Source organism: Anolis sagrei, chromosome 4 (assembly GCF_037176765.1).
Source record: "Anolis sagrei isolate rAnoSag1 chromosome 4, rAnoSag1.mat, whole genome shotgun sequence".
NCBI classification, from domain to species: domain Eukaryota; kingdom Metazoa; phylum Chordata; class Lepidosauria; order Squamata; family Dactyloidae; genus Anolis; species Anolis sagrei.
In genome coordinates this window covers 172,421,920-172,439,546 of record NC_090024.1, presented here as the reverse complement: position 1 = coordinate 172,439,546, position 17,627 = coordinate 172,421,920, and the positions used below count along the sequence as shown (strand labels likewise).

The 17,627-nt window shown below is 37.6% G+C and overlaps 1 protein-coding gene across 2 annotated transcripts in view; it reads right to left on the bottom strand.

Moving 5' to 3' along the window:
* Nucleotides 1-315: 315 nt before the first annotated feature.
* Nucleotides 316-17,627, bottom strand: part of CYB5RL (cytochrome b5 reductase like) — a 19,955-nt gene continuing 2,643 nt past the window's right edge. For both annotated transcript variants that reach the window (XM_060773562.2, XM_060773561.2), the window contains exons 2-7: nt 17,236-17,415; nt 14,668-14,816; nt 12,290-12,377; nt 8,709-8,813; nt 3,309-3,512; nt 316-557 (exon numbers count right to left, since the gene is read on the bottom strand). In XM_060773562.2, coding sequence (XP_060629545.2) covers nt 354-557; nt 3,309-3,512; nt 8,709-8,813; nt 12,290-12,377; nt 14,668-14,816; nt 17,236-17,415 — 930 coding nt within the window. In that variant the 3' untranslated portion in view covers nt 316-353. The remainder of the gene's footprint in view (nt 558-3,308; nt 3,513-8,708; nt 8,814-12,289; nt 12,378-14,667; nt 14,817-17,235; nt 17,416-17,627) is intronic.

The following is a 17,627-nucleotide window of genomic DNA, read 5'->3' as shown; positions in this document are numbered from 1 at the left end:
TGGTCACATAACTCCACTGAGAGTATTGTACTTTCCCAGCCTCAGGTGGCAGCAATGACAAATTCCCCCTCAACAAAATGTGCTGGGGAAACCTAAATGATATTTTTTTCTTGGCTTCACTATAAGTTACTAACTACTTGAAGGTACACAACAACTAATATTAGATCAGGTTAAAGTATCAGCTCAATATTCTCCCTTATGTCCCTTGAAATAGATCTAATTGTAGGCCTCAGTTTATTATCTACTAATTTATAGGATTGCTCTGAAAATTGGTAATACAAACATGAATAGAACGATGGAATTTATAGTCTGTAGTTATTTGTAGCAAAGATGTATCATTTACTTCAAGTTCCTTAAAATATAAAATATGATTCTTCTCCAAGACCAATAGCTTTCAAATATTTTTCCATATCTTCACTAAATGTCACTGAGCCACATATCAGTACAAAAGGTTGTCTTCTACATGTTTTCATCATACTTTTAATTAAGTCTTCATTTATTCGACCAATGTGTGTCTTCTCTCGAAAGCTCCATGGCAGATTTTCAAGTGAATTTTCCTGAACAGACAAAAGACACGACACATTTACAAAATTATGTCAGGAAATATGGTCAATACTACATTTATTAAGGGAGTTTGGGAAACATCAAAAACCACTCTGTAAGTTCACTGAGGCCCCTTCTACATTGCGCTATATCCCAGGATTTGATCACAGATTATCTGTTTTGCATTGGATTATATGAGTCTACACTACCTGATAATCTGGGAAAGTAAATAATCTGGGATTAGATCCTGGGATATAGGGCAATGTAGATCCAGCCTGAGAGAGATCCATCTGAACATTAGGAAGAACTTCCTGACTGTGAGAGCCGTTCAGCAGTGGAACTCTCTGCCCCGGAGTGTGGTGGAGGCTCCTTCTTTGGAAGCTTTTAAGCAGAGGCTGGATGGCCATTTGTCAGGGGTGATTTGAATGCAATATTCCTGCTTCTTGGCAGGGGGTTGGACTGGATGGCCCATGAGGTCTCTTCCAACTCTTTGATTCTATGATTCTATGTATATTTCTCCATCATTTAATAGATGGGTTAAATAGGTGACTTGTCTCTACAGTTAAGAGAAGGAAGCTTTAATGCACAGTAATCTTGCTAATCTTTGTAAACTGCTGCATAAAAGTATATTCAACAGCCTAAAACTAGTTTAAGCTACTCCTAACTAACTTTAGATGGATTGGGTCTGTCACTTTTGATTTTTTAAAGGCTAAGTGTAGACAAACTGAACAGAAAGGTTTATTCTTCCTGGCTAATAAATTTCCAATCCCAGTTATCTGACTACAAAGATGTAGAAATTATAAACCATGCTGGCATGTTCCAAGAGGGCATAACCTATTTTTTAAAGATCTGCTTTGTGATATGCAAATCCATCTCTGCTTCCAAGCCATAATTTGTTAACTAGCCACAAACCACAATCTGACTCCATGGGAGTGGGTTGACTTGCAAACTCCAGCTTTCATGTCTCATGAACAGGAGGTGATAAAAGAGGCAGAAAACAAACTGAAATTCAGGAAAACAGAGTTTTTTTGGTTGCCTGCCATGTATAGTGCGTCTTCTGACAAATTAGAATTCAGCAACAAACCCCAGTTTATTATGTTGCATCTATGCTTAGAACAATAGAATAGAGAAATATATTGTCAGATGGAGGCACTGAAATCCAATTGTATCTGCCCAGTTGCAAGTCATGCAAAATATGTATTTTTTCTTTGCCCCAATAACTAGGATTGAGTCACATTCTATTTCATTCATAAATGGAAATCTAATAGAATACCATGTCTTCAAAAAGTATTCTAAGAAAGGCTTTCATGCCCAGAATTACTGGGTTGCTGTGAGTTTTCCGGGCTGTATGGCCATGTTCCAGACTTTGAAATTGCAAGGCCAATTGCAACAGTCACACTTGCCTCAAGCAGACAAGAGTTCTTTCTTCCATCCTAGACATTCCACAGATATATAAACATCACTTACCTAGTTTCTAACAGACCTCACAACCTCTGAGGATGCCTGTCATAGATGTGGGTGAAACGTCAGGAGAGAATGCTTCTGGAAATGACCATACAGTCCGGAAAATTCACAGCAACCCCATTCTAAGAAAACTCCTCTTGCATTACCTTGATAAGGGCACCAGCTGATGAAGAAAATTCATTTGACCAGCCTTCTCGTTACCAGTCCTGACTTAGTATCTGCAGGTCAAGCACTGAGCCACTTTGAGTTGATATAGATATACAGAGTGGGCCAAAAGTCACAAAGAAATTTCAATATTTTGTAACTTTTTTATTTTTTGTTTTTAATTTTCTAATATCATAGCAGCATATACAGTATATAAAGGTGATTACATTATATTATGTGTAAAATCTTTTTCACCTTTTCAAACAGTTACTAAAACATCAGATGCTTTTGTGACTTTTGGCCCATCCTGTCTTGAGGATTCAGTGTGTTTCAGGTTAATACCCAGAATTTAGCTTATAGTTAAACAGGAAAACAAATAAACAAGGCAACCTAAAGGTATATTTAGCATTCTGTTTTGAATGAATGTCAACTCTTGAAGAAAATATAAGCCTCTAAGCTTACACTTATCTCGAGGTGATTTTTTTTGGGTACTGACTGATTTCTTTTTACTTTTAAATTGACACCTTGACTAAAGCCCCTTCCAATCAGCAGGAAAAAAAATCCCACATTATCTGCTTTAAACTGGAATATATGGCAGTGTGGATTCAGATAACCCAGTTCAAAGCAGATATTGTGGGATTTTCTGCCTCAATATTCTGGGTTATATGGCTATGTGGAAGGGCTGTCAGTTACTTTATAAGAAAATAATAGGAATACAGATATCCACTTTGTGTTAACGGGTACAAACTGAATTTTTTTTGGAAGTAGCAGGAGTGACTCCTGGTGTGAGAGAATTGGCCGTCTGCAAGAACGTTGCCCAGGGGACGCCTGGATGATTTGATGTTTTTATCATCCTTGTGAGAGGCTTCTCTCATGTCCCCGCATGAGGAGCTGGAGCTGATAGAGGGAGCTCATCCGCCTCTCCCTGGATTCGAACCTGCGACCGATTTAACCCACTGTGCCACCGGGGGCTCACATCAAACTGAATGAAATCATCACAGACCAGATGCGCCTCTCACGTATTATTAAAATTGTACCTGCATTCTTGTACATGGGAGCCAGTTGCAATCCTCATAATCAGAATGCTCATATACATCAAATGTTTCATGTATTATCACACAGGTATAGGGAGAGGTACACTCCTATTGGAATATTACCTGGCTTAATACATAAAATGTCCTGATGTTCCAAAACTGTGACTGTTCTTGAAGGCGAGACTTCAAGTAAATGTTTTCAAATGTCCTGAAGCAGCCCACTAGGGTTACAAATGTTTCGTCATCCTCATTGTCTGTGATGTACTTAAGGATAGGAAGCATTGGCGCCAATCCGGTACCAGAAGTGAGTAGGAAGAGTTCTCCGTACTAGAAGTAATGCAGAAGATGAAAAATCTATTTTAATAACTGGAAATGGAACAGCTGCTACATGAAATGAATGTATGCTGCAAATCTGTCATTTTAAACTTCAAAACCTTCAATATCTGTGGACTCTGTTTACCATCTTTATCAATTTCATCCACTGTTTAAGAGAGAATTCTTGATTTTACATCCTATGCAACATTTTAAAAAAGGATCCAAAAAGAGGCATTATTAGTAGATACCCCATAGTTGCAGATTTTCCTGATCCTTGAACTATGCCAAAGTCTAAATCCAAATATTTTCCAAACAGACACTTTAGATGGATAATAAGCAGCTGAGGTAATTTAGATTTAATTTGTTATTAAATTTAACTCGTACAATTTCCACCTATTCTTTGGTGGGATAATAATTGAATTAATGGGATTGCAACACTTAAGCTGATTAATCAGGTAAATTAATTGCGTGACAACTTTTAATCAACTAAGAAGATGCACAAGATTAATTGATACATAGGAGATTTTTGTACATTCATACACTATTTTGAATACAGATATTTTAAAAATGCAAATAGCAAGTGTCATCTTTTAAAAGGCATACTCTCTTTACTCTCACACATGAAATATTCTCACAAACCCCCTAATGATGCATTTTTAAAAACTGATTAAAAAATTAAATTATTTTAAAATTATTATTGAAACACTGTTTCTTCTGTGACAGAGGTGGTTAACTCTTATCTTATGGTAGTTCTTCAGAGTACTATAGGACTCATTCTCACTGATGTGAGCAAGGCAGGATAAAAATAAAGTCAGAAGATCAATAAATAAATAAATAAAATATGTAAGGAGCAAGTGGAAGAGGTTTGAGAACACAAGGTGAGGCGAGGTAAGCAAGACTGAGTATTGTGAGACGTGGGGTGTGGAAAACAAAGGAGGGAGACATTGCAAGAGAGTCAAGTGATGTAGCATGCAGGTGGGAGAGTGAACTGAGTGAGTGTGAAAGGAGTGTGTAAGATGGTGGATATACTGCAACAAATGATACAATGAGGAAGGAGAGAGGAATGGAGAGTGACAGGTGTAAGCAACAGAATACAATAAAAGCAACTAGATTTTAACACAGTTTTGCTGAGAAAACATGAGGCCCTATAGTCTCACAGTTAATTCCATAACCAAGCAGAGATTTGGGTCTCTCTGTTTCAAGTCCCCAACACTTTGAATTAAATTAATCTGTACCTTGAATTAATTTTAACTGTAAAATAGTATAAAAGTTGAAGCATATTGGAAGATAAAATGTAATTGTGTTGAATTTTCATAATTAGAATAATCTGCATAATATACAAATTAGATATCTGGATTTGAGAAAGCAGAATATAGAACTCTTACAATTGAGAAGCTGTGCTGGTGGTCTTGGAGGAGGCGTGTATTTTGCCTTCATTATTTATTTATTTATTTATTTGCCACATTTATATCCTGCCCTTCTCAACCCCGATAGGGATTCAGGGTGACCATATAAAGGCAACAATTCAATGCCATATACTGTATGAATACATCGGTAAATAAATAAAAACATTAAAACCAAACCCATTAAAAACATAGCATAAAACATCAATTAAAATCACATAATCCAAATTGTATTCCAGGGCCTGTCCGAGTCATCATTATATTAATTTGTAGTCTCATATTGCACTAGTCCCGTTACTGGCCGAAAACCTGATCCCAGAGCCATGTTGTCATTTTTTTCCCCTGAAGGTCAGGGGGGATGGGGGATATCTAATTTCACTGGGGAGGAAGTTCCATAGGCGAGGGGTCACCACTGAGTAGCCCCTGCTTCTTGTTCCCACCAATCGTGCTTGTGTGCGTCCATTGGACCATTGTTGTAAACCGCACTGAGTCGGCTACGGGCTGAGAGAGTGCGGTATACAAATAAAGTAAAGTAAAGTAAAGTAAAGTAAAGTAAAGTTTATTTATTTATTTCCAACATTTCTACCCATCCTTCTCAACCCCCAAAAAGGGACTCAGGACGGCTTACAATGGCAGCAATTCAATGCTGACAACATACAAACACATTACAACAATATTATACAAGAGAAAAACATTAGATTAAAATACATTAAAATACACGGAATTAAAATACATCAAAATATGATTATTCATCATATAGAAGAGTCCAAATCTAGTTTAACCATTAGAGGGTGTATGTGTGTGTGTTTGATGAGCTTATTTTGGAGGTAGGCATATACCAAGATCCTTGAGGACTACAGACATTGCAATGGGAGCTGCTTGCAGCTATGGTCTGTACTTTCTCCACATCTCAAACAAAATGAAGACCTGTCACTGTCACTCCATCAACGTTTGTTTTCTTTTGCATGATTTTTTTAACCCTCTTCACTTTATAAAGAAAATTGTGTGCTTTGAAAGCCATCATAATGGTTTTTGTTCTTCTGGTTGGCTAAATAAAAGTAACAACATAATGGATATTTTGGATCTTGTTTGAAGGGCAACATGGCCACTCTGATATAAATATGCATATAGTGAAAGAAACTAACAGAAGGCCTAGGTGTTAGGGTGGTGTAAAACACATAGTTTGTATGTAGTTACAAATTAATATAGATCAGTGTCAAATTCTCAGTTGTTTAGGAATTATATGAAATTGTATCAATGGAAAACTTGAATTAAATGAGATTTAAACTGGCTTGTTTTCTTGCTGATTTCAATAATGTCTTTGTTTAAATCAATATGGAAAGAACATGCTTCATCAAATAACAAAGAGTTTCTTTTAACTCATATACAGATTTTTAGTATAATCCTAATCAAGTCTAATGAGAAGTAATTCCAAATGAATTCCAAGAAAACTATTCCACAGCAAGTATGCTTAAAGTATGCTTCAACTCAATCTATTGATGAAAACCTATGTGATTAATCAAGACTTATTTAACTGGAACTAACTACATTGTGCTATATTTAAAACTGATACTGAGGGTGAAAAGCGATTGGCAAATGATATTTTAGAGTATATTTAATCATTGTAACGGCCAGAATTTACATGTGTCAGAAGTAAGTAACACTGAGCGCAATGAAATTGCTGAGTAGATATACCTAGATATGGTATTCGTGTCTTATAGGGGTAATGAGCCAACTTACGTCTGGCTCTATATACTGGAATTTAGGGGAGATGGTTTCACAGGGGAAATAAATGCTAAATAACCACCTGCTATTTGCCCCAGAAAGTTCTGCTTCAATGTAAGCTACCAATAATGTCCGAATACATTGAACATCTCTACGGGGAGAAACTATTCCAAGACACATGAAAATTGACCTCTCAGGATGCTTGCCATAGATGCAGGTGAAACGTCAGGAGAAAATACTTCTAGAACATGGCCATATAGACCAAAAACCTACAAAAACCCAGTTATTCCAGCCATGAAAGCCTTCGACAATACATTGAACATCTCTATGGGGATAAACTATTCCAAGACACATGAAAATTGACCTCTGGTGATGCTTGCCATAGATGCAGGCGAAATGTCAGGAAAGAATGCTTCTAGAACATGGCCATATGGCCCCAAAAATCCAGTGATTTCAGCCATGAAAGCCTTCGACAATACAATGCCTGGACTGCTGAACTAAGCTCCTATCATACTTCTGTTATGGAGAAGTCACATTTATCATTATGTAACCAATTCCACAAAATAGTCTGTGTCTTGGAATAGTTTCTCCCCGTAGAGATGTTCAATGGAATCAACCAAAGCAGTTTGTCAACAATTCATGTTCCTCTTGTTCTGTACGAACACAACCCCAAATAACTTATGACCTAATTACATGATCTTGACTGGGTTCATTGATATTTGTCAATACTCTATATGGACAATATTAAGCTAGATGTACTTCTCATTAGAGAAATATTTCCAAGAAGGCTCTTCACTGAAAACATTACATTAGACAAGTGTTATGTGTGTGTATATGTATGCATGTCTGTAAATGTATATATGTGTGTGTATGTACAGAGAGAGAGAGAGCCCCCTTCCACACAGCTGTATAAATTCCATGTAGAACTGGATTATATGGTAGTGTGGACTCAGATAATCCAGTTCAAGTATTGTGGATTATCTGCCTTGATATTCTAGGTTATGTGGCTTTGTGGAAGGGCACAGGTGGGAGGGAGAGAGATATACTATTAATGACTAATAATTAGAATGACTATGTTACCTCAAGTCCAGCAGGTTGAGATACAGGAATCAATGAAACATAACGAGTGCCTGATCTCTAGAGGACTCAGAAAGACATCTGATTCACAATTAAAAAAAACATTCTGCAAGGTAGCCAGAAGAAAAATGTACTATGCAATTAGTTTTTGATAGCAGGACAACATTGCTGATAAACAGAAACAAAACAAGCAAACTATCTGTTATTTGTTGTGTGACATGGTTCTTCATATAGCCCATGTAGTAGGGTTAGATAGTTCCTTCCTGTCCTTTTCCTTGCTTAGTGGGAACAGGACTACCAGGGTTAAATTCATCCAACCCATTGAACAATAATTGTCCACTAATCACTGCCTATTTAATAGCAAATGGAGAGAGGAAGTAGAGGGAAGGAGCATGGCTGATTCAGAGAAAGGGAAAGTTAAAGCTGCCATATTTATTTCTCTGAAAACAATTTTATTTTGATATTACATGTCAGTCTACTTATTACAAATGTAAGTGCTGGATGTTCTTAAGACTTGTAATGTTCATATGTGAAAATTCAAACCTGGGAATGTCTAAGGGCCCTTCCACACAGCCATATAACCCAGAATATCAAGGCAGAAAATCCCACAATATCTGCTTTGAAGTGGGTTACCCAAGTCCACAGTTATCTGAGTCCACAATTCAAAGCAGATAATGTGGGATTTTATTCAGATGTGTGGAAGGGGCCTAAGTCAATACTACTTTAGTGCCAGCTCATTTTCAACAACTGTGTGTCAAACATACATTCTCAGTATCGTAAGCCAATGAAACTCAATGGCAGGAGATTCAGGACAGATAAAAGGAAGTCCTTTTTCACGCAGTGCATACTTAATTTTCTCCTAGTGCCCTCCATTGTTTAATAAATTGCCCGATGAAAAGATCCTCATAACAGAAAATATGTTTGGTTGCTTGTTATTAGTGTTCTAAACTAGAATTAAGAAAGTACTGCCTTAAATTTTTGTAGTTTATTATATAGGACTTACCTTATTGGCTACATAAGGAAATCCTCCAAATGGCCCCCTCCAAAAAACCACATCTCCTTTTTTCCAAGATTTTATATATTGTGACATTAGCCCAGCCTCATAGCACTGGTAAATAAAGCACAACATAAATAAAAGCATAATAGTTCAGGAGGGAAACACAATATTAAAAATGACTTTTGCTATAAATTTTTAAAAATCAGTTGGAAAAAACATATACAGAAAAACTATTTAAATGTGACACGTTAGACACTGAACTTTAGTATGGGAGTGTATGTTACCACACTCAAAAATAAAGTCAATTGCTTTGAACCTTGGCTGTACTTATTAAACTGGGAATAGACAGGCTCCCTTTTAAAACTTACTCTGACTACAAACAATGTTGCAAACAGAACTTGTATCAAACACATATCAAAACAGCACTTATATGGTGTGCAATCCATTCATATACTGCAGACTTCTGTGCATATATAATAATGGTGTGAGTACAGTGGAATTCAAATGAATACAGCCCTTTTGGGAATTTGCTTCAGATCTTGTAAACCCTGTCCCTTTCCATTCTTCTTTCATCTATGATCATGTAAGATAATATGCTACATGATAAAAGTTCTCAAACTTCCTCAATAAAAATGACTGATAAAGTTGTAAGTCTGTCATTACAAGGCAAGGAGTCTTGCAGCCTCATGCTGACAAAATGTATTATTGCGTGTTTTTATGGTCTAGAATTAATTTATTAGATGCATATTTACACAGAAGCTAATAAGGCTTTTCCTCATTTCATTCAATGACAAAAATATTTTGTTGCTAGGTTTCTGTAGGGCAGGTTGCTGCTTAAACTTAGGAATACTGAGAATTCTGTGAAGAGAAAGCAGATGGGTATATTAAATTAAAGGCATGGAGAGTTAAGACTTCAGTGAGTACATTTCCCATGCATTAGAATATTGTACAGTAGAAACTGTATTTAGGACTGAATAGGTTTCTTCTTCATTCTAATGCAGAAATGACCAAACTGGTTTATAATGAATTCTTTGTAAATACAAGAGAAGGGAAACTCCTGGTGAGAAAACCTCTATGCCAGGTTTTATGCCCAAAAAACACCATAATATTATAGAATCACTCAAAGGGAGGGTTAAGCGCATAGAATCACCACTCACTCGCACTTAACTGTAGTATCACAAATGCAGTGCCGTAATCATGGGACACAGGGGTGTCTGAACAGCACTTGGATTGTATAGTAATAACAATAATAATATAGTACTTCCAAAAATTGCCTGAATAGTGAGAAATATACTACAATCTACAGAGCAAGTTATACAAATGGGTGCTTTATGATGGGTGTTCCATCTCTTTTGTTAGAGTCAAAGAATAACTATGGTTCCCTTTGGGATGAAAGGTTCCATATAAAGGGAAGGTGTTATTACAATCATTACTACTATTATTGAAATGCAAAACTTATATGTAATAAGCAAGCGTATATGGAATGTCACAGCCAACCTATGAAGGTAACAAATTAATGCAACTCAAATGTAGCACCTCCCCCCCCTCCAATTGCCACAATAATGATGAAATGATCCACCTACAAGTGTCTCATAAAAGCTAAACACACCTCAAAATGCTTAAGCTGTCACAGAATTAATGATAAAACCTCAAAAAGCACAAACGCCTGGAGGGCCAGCAAGGGGCAAAATGTTCTCTGTGACCTGCCTGGATCGAGTGTTTGAAGGGATCAGAATTAGAGTGGAATCTGTCTTCCACTGGGAATGTGTGAAAGCAAAAAGATATACTTGATTCTGGTATTTCTGGTCTTGAAATTATGGAAATAACCCATTCCTGAGCAGAGATTTAGTAAACATTCCTTCTGAACATGATGAGTCAGGGACTGCAATCAATAAATCACTTAGACTCACACAGAAATCATTGAATTTACTCAGAATTGCCTTGCCAACTGATTGATACTGATCCTAAAAACAATGTCTTTCTACATGGCATTCCTTGCATTGTAATGATCACAGTTGTTTCTTTATTGCCAATTCATCTGGTTACTCTAACTTCAGATACAGTAACAATGTAAGAGGTAACTGTTATATGTGAACAGTATATTTTTGCCAGAATAGATGGCTCTCTGGTGTCCAGAAATACTTCACAGTGACGCAGTTTGGATCTTAGGCTGGATCTACACTGCCATATCTACTGACAGAGTAGGTAAAGATTTTCCTCTGACATTAAGTCCAGTCATGTCTGACTCTGGGGGGCTGGTGCTCATCTCCATTTCTAAGTCGAAGAGCCGGCGTTGTCTGTAGACATCTCCAAGGTCATGTGGCTGGCATGACTGCATGAAGCACCGTTACCTTCCCGCCAGAGCGGTACCTATTGATCTACTCACATTTGCATGTTTTCTAACTGTTAGGTTGGCAGAAGCTGGGGCTGACAGCAGGAGCTCACCCCACTACCTGGATTCAAACCCGCAACCTTTCAATCAACAAGTTCAGCAGCTAAATTCTTTAACCCACTGTGCCACCAGGGGTCCCAACTGGTAGAGTAGACTCATATAATCCAGTTCAATGCATTCTGGAACGACATTACTTGGTAGTATAGAGCCAACTTCAGTGCTATCCCACACTCCTAAACTATAGACAGCAAGCAGCACCAGTGAAAACATTTGGGTGATGAACAAAAGGCAAGGAGAGGAAAGGTCTCATCAGGCACCTTTGCAAGCATGAGATGCTGCAGCCCCACATAATTCAACTGCTGTCTCAAGGATACTCAATTTATCTTTCAACTGCACCTACACTACAGAATCAATGCAGTTTGTCATCACTTTAATTGCCATGGCTCAATGCTATTGGGATTATGGGAGTTGCAGTTTTATGGGATTATGGGAGTTTATGGGAGTTTTATGGGAGTTTTATGGGATTATGGGAGTTGCAGTAATCTTTTGACTTCTCTGTCAAAGAGTGCTGGTGTCTCATCAAACTAGAACTCCAGTTATTCCACTGTATTGAGCCCTGTCAGCTAAAGTGGTATCAAACTGTGTTAACACCACAGTGTAGATACACCCTAAATTTGATTGTGGTATTTGTGCTGCTACATGCAATAAATGGACTCTGCTCTGAACATGCATCAAAATAAGAGGTAGGAATTCCAAGACACAAACTTGGACAAAATTCCTTCAGATTGCAGAAGGGATTTCACATTTTAAAGTGCTCTCTGGTGTACCTAATTGGGTATAGTATAACATACACAAGGAGGAACAAGAGCTCATATTTTGACCTTCATGTGCTAGCTTTAAAAACTTGGAGAAATCTTTTGCTTTGTTTTCAACATCAGAGAAATATTCCGAACCTGTCTGAAAGAGTCCTGTTACCCTGGCCTACCACCACATACCGCGGCAACTACAGACCTGGCCTTGGTTCAGGGGAGGCAGGGGGCAAGAGAATCTCAAATATTGATTAGGCGTAACAAGCCAAATCTTTGACTGCAGGCCTCTAGTTATTAAAGTACAAAGTAAAGCACTCAGCTGCTGTAGAAGATGATACAGTTCCTACGTCAAGCTGTTAATCTATAGAACAAAGGCATCTATTTACCTTTATTAAAACTTCAAAGTACCCTTCAGCATTCACAGGAGAAATTGGAGTGTAGGCTCTCTGAACCTCCAAGCCATTTACTAGTCCTCTGAGGAAGGGGGAGAAAAAAAAAAGAGAGGGTGAGAAAGAAAAAGAAGATAGAAGGGAGGGAGGGAACCCTGATTGAGTCCCTGACAATTCTTATCAGCAGAGTACTGCTCTCTCAGTAAAGGCTGCCATGGAAAAAAGCACTGCAGGTCTTCTTCTTCTTTCCCCATGAGCTGTCCTTTGCCGAGTCAGACAAAAGATCATTCCTTCCCATTTTACAATCACAGAGATCCAAGGGACTGAAATAACCTCAGTGTTTTCTCCCATATGCTGCCATGCCATCTTCCTTTTCCTAGGACCAGATAAAGCACACAGCCAAATTTGATACTTTGTGAAGTATTTCTATGCAGCTTACAAAGTAAGAGAAATAGGGAACTATAGAGGGAAAGGATTATACAGGCAGTCTCCGAGTTACAAACATAAAACTTACAAATGACTCATAGTTAAAAATGGGAGTGACACAACAGAAAGTGAGAGTAATCTATCCTTCGAAAAGGAAATTCACGCCTGAAAGAGTTATCATGGAGTAAAGGTGTCTCAACTGAAGCTTTATCACCAAGCCTTGTTTCCACAACAAGCCAAATTTTTCAAAATTCAATGATCACAGGGACAGAAGGTGAGGTGAAGTCTTCTGAACCGGGGCACAGACAGCAAAACAAAAGGGGTGTTAACCCTTTCCTATGCTACCAAAAGCGCGCGTGTGTGTAAAGCTTTTTTTTTTTTGCTGGGGAAAATGGAAGGAAAAAGGAAGAGGGGCTGACCAAGGGCAAGATGAATGGATGCTATCCTTGAAGAGACTGGCTTGACCTTGAAGGAGCTGGGGGTGGTGACGGCCCACAGGGAGCTTTGACGTGGGCTGGTCCATGAGATCACGAAGAGTTGGAAGCAACTGAACAAATAAACAACAAATATATGGGTGTGTGTGTGTGTGTAGGGCTGGAATTATACTTTAAAATGTACCTGTTCCGACTTACATACAAATTTAACTTAAGAACAAACCCACAGAACCTATCTTGTTCATAACTTGGGGATTGCCTGCATAGAGCTTGGGTGGGAAAGAGGCTTTCCGCTGTCTTTACAACTGGTTTTGAAAAGCTTACTAATACATTATAATAATATTAAAAATGTTACCTTGTGACTGAAATCCTGAATTTGAGAGTGTTCTTAAAATGTATAATATTTACCTATGGCTGAGAAGATCTTGAAATATTCACATTTCTAGCTCACTTCTGATATCTGCTGCCACTTACTTGTTGCAATGCTATCACATTTTTCTAAAAATGTGAAATTTGAAATAGACCTGAAAAGCTGTAATTGGCTTATCAGGTAGAATATGCCGATTTAATCTAATGAACTGCTTCTGTCATATTGATATGCACCCACCAGGTTGGTACAAACTAACTTACCATAGCCATCTGAAAAAGTTAAAATTAACAACTTACATTTTTTTCGGTTCAATACTCCTTTGCATTAACTAAAATAAAGCTAGTTGGAACATCTTGCTATCAGAATTCATTCTATCACTTTCATAACACTGTATCTCTCTGCAGATAGAAACTTTATTCATTTGACTCTTATTAATGACAGTGATAATTCAAATAGCTGGTGTGATACAACAACAACAACAACAATAATGATAATAATAATAATAATGCATTTTATTTCTTATCTGCCTCTCCCCGAGGTACAACATAAGAGTTAAAATACAGTAGCTAAAACATAAAACTATTGGACATTGCTGGTGAAATTAAACCAGGTAATTCTGGAGATTAGCTATACTATTCAGTAGGTGACTATACGAAAGGCCTATCACTTATTTTAATTTGCTTCACACAACTAATGAGAGGGTAAACTCAGAGCTCACGAGAAGGACAGAAACAAAGGTAATAAATATGTAAATTATTAGAGAGGCAGTAATGTACTGCTATATGCTTAACTGCTTGAAGATTTTTAAGAAGTTAATATATTTTCCTTGTGAGTTAGTGCATGGTGATCATCTTAGCATATATTTGTTTTTCCCCACCCTTTTTCTTTCTGTAAACTGGTTCTCTTACTCCACTTAATTCTACCTCCAACATAACTGAAATTGAAGGAAAAAGCAACTACAGGGTAGCATATACCATAAAATTAACATGGTTAATAAGCTCAATGAGCTACAAGTCCTTTCAACAGGGTCGCTTGGAAGCAGAGAACTTATTATTTACTTGGCACGAATCCTTTGTAGAGCAACAAAAAAACAGAACATAGGATTGTGTACCATGGCCTGTTTAACTAGAAATGCAGCACGCTACCTTAGCACAACATGTTGTCCTAAACTCAGACCCAGCCTACTATTTTCAGGCAATTCAAAAGTATACTGGTAGGTGTCCTCTGTCAGCTGATCCACAGAGCATATGATAAAAGGCGTAAATGTTTCTGGAGTTAGTTCTGAATTGGTACTCTGAAAGAGCAACAATAGATAATTACTACTTCAAAGAATGCCCCCTCCCTTAGAACAAAAAAATCAACCCAAATGTGCATGCATTCAGTGCTAGTAAAACATGGTCCTACACATTTTTAAAAAGTTCTACACAACAAGAACATCATATTTATATTAATCATATTTCAATACATTCTTCTTACTAAAATCATCATTTAAATATTGGAACCTCTTTGAATTTATGTAGTATAAATACTAGGACTTCTTTGATTTTTGGAAGTGAGAAAAAACACAAAACACATCCATATCCAAGTAGCAGTAACATACACTAAGTAGGATTTCCCAGGAGACAAGAAAGGAGGCAATTTTCTATTCCATTCTATTTTTTATCCTTGTTTAACATTTAACAACAGTTTCATTTTTCTAAATGGTGTCATTTCTTTCCTGGTTCCATTAACAGAAGAAACTATATAGGTAAAGCTTCTCAGAGTATGATGAACCATGAAAGGAAAAATGTTTTTTTTTTTTTAATTGCTTTGAAGTCTTCAAAAGCATAGGTTCGCCTTCTACCCAGTTCAACTTCTCACATCCCAGATTACAATGTGTGCAGGGCCCTTCCAGACAGGCCCTATAACCCAGGATCCGATCCCAGGTTTTCTGCTTTAAACTGGATTATATGAGTCCACACCACCACACTGGGATAAAAAGAAAACCTGGGATCAGATCCTGGAATACAGGGTCTGTCTGGAAGGGCCCTTGGCCATCACACAACAAGGCAGGGAAGGGAATGATATGGCCTTCTGGATGATGTTGGACTGTAACTCCCAGCAGCCCTTGCCTGCAGAACCAGTGGCAAAGCATGTTAGGGGTCTCTGTTCAACAATATCTATAAGGCTACACAATTTCAACTCGTGCATTTAAGAGTTGGCTGATGGAAATGGTTCAACCCCAGCCTTGCTCATTTCAGACAAAACACACTATACACTGCTTTTGTGATCTTCATTTCCTCTCACTTATTTCTCCTGCCGTACAAGCTCCCAGCACAATCCTATATATGTTTCTGCATGGATAGGATTCACTACAGTAGGTATACACAGAATTGCAGCTTCAGTCCCAACATTATTTCTCAGATATTCATTCATTAAAAACACTATATATATTTAAGAATTTAGTAGTTACCATCCATTTTAACAGAAATTGAGAAGTTTGGCAGAACTTTACAAATCTAAGGAGTAAACTGATTGAATTGTGAAAGTTGAAATGTTCTTCAGTGTCAGGAATGTTTGACAGTTCTAGCTATAGTTGGCCTTCCACATTTGCAAGTACAACTTTTGCAGATTTGATTATTATTTGCAGGTTTGGAGATATGTTCTCTGTAGTCATTTGTAGATAGTGTGATTCTATGGTAAAATTCATAATTACACATAGTCATGCTGGAGAACACAAAGATTGCTTTTTTATCGTGTCCGAAGCAAATTGAGAATATACTGTAAGTCGCTTCTGGTGTGAGGCAATTGGCTGTCTGCAAGGATGTTGCCCAGGGGACACCTGGATGTGTTATCATCCTGTGGGAGGCTTCTCTCATGAACCTGCATGGGAAACTAGGGCTGACAGATGAAAGCTAGCTCACTCCGTCTCTTGGAATTGAACCACCGACCTTCAGGTCTTTGGCTTTGAACCACCGACCTTCAAGTCTTCAGGTCAGCAGTTCAGCTGGCACAAGGGTTTAATCCATTGCACCACCACAGCTCCTATAAACATTGCTAGAGAGGTGTTCTCTCAGGAAGAAAAATCATTTTTTAATTTAGTTTTTCCATTTTTGTGGGAGTTCTGAACCTCTAACTCCAGTTAATGTTGAGGGCTTACTGTACTCGGGGGGGGGGGGGGATGTGTTTCTGATAAGTAATTATACCTAATTACTTCAATAAAATCACTTAATAATACTTAGTGAGAAAGGAGACCAACAGACAAACAGACACAACTGATCAACAGATTAGAAATCTGATGCATTTAAATAGCCTTATATTTTAAAAGTAAAAAATACACAAGAGACTGGACCAGAAAATAAACTACTTCAGTGCATGAACATTGCGATGCAAATAGATTTGTGAGAACTTACTAAATAAAGATATAACATAACAAAAGGGTATTTGGGAAGCAGCACCAAAATAGCTCTTCACAGATGCTGAAAATTGGCACACAACTTTCTTTTATATATTATCCTGAGCATTCTTACTACAGAAATAGTGTGTTTCACATTCTTTTGCAAAACAGCTAGCATAAAGTTTATCAACAAATGCATTAAGAATTGGCAGTTAAAGGCAAGCATATCTTGAAGTAGGTTTCATTGAGATCAATGGTATTAACTTCCAAGCTTCTTCTTTAAAACTGTGAGGATCTCACTAAAATGTTATTATTCAAATATTTTATATGTTTCTACTTGCTGTTTCTTCCTAGTCAGGAGGCTTCTGTCATTTTTGGCTTTGGCCTCTTCCCATTTCTCCAGTTCTTTCTGATATATGTCATAGATGCATGGTTTGCAGCCACTGCCACAGCACTGAGATGGCAAGGGTTCAATGGGCTTGAGAGAGAGCCAGACATCTTCACTATCCTCCACCATCTATAAAATGAAAAGTAATATTATTTGTTTAAAATAATTGTATGAAGACATCTCTTCTGGCTGTACCCAAATAGGGATCTAAATTCTTAACGGCTTCAGCCCTTGTTTGGAAACATGTTCCATTGACACGAATGGAAATGGGCTGCAAGACCTTCAAATTCCAGATGAAGTGTTCCTTTCCTATCTATGCTGTTTCACATTGTGTCAACTCC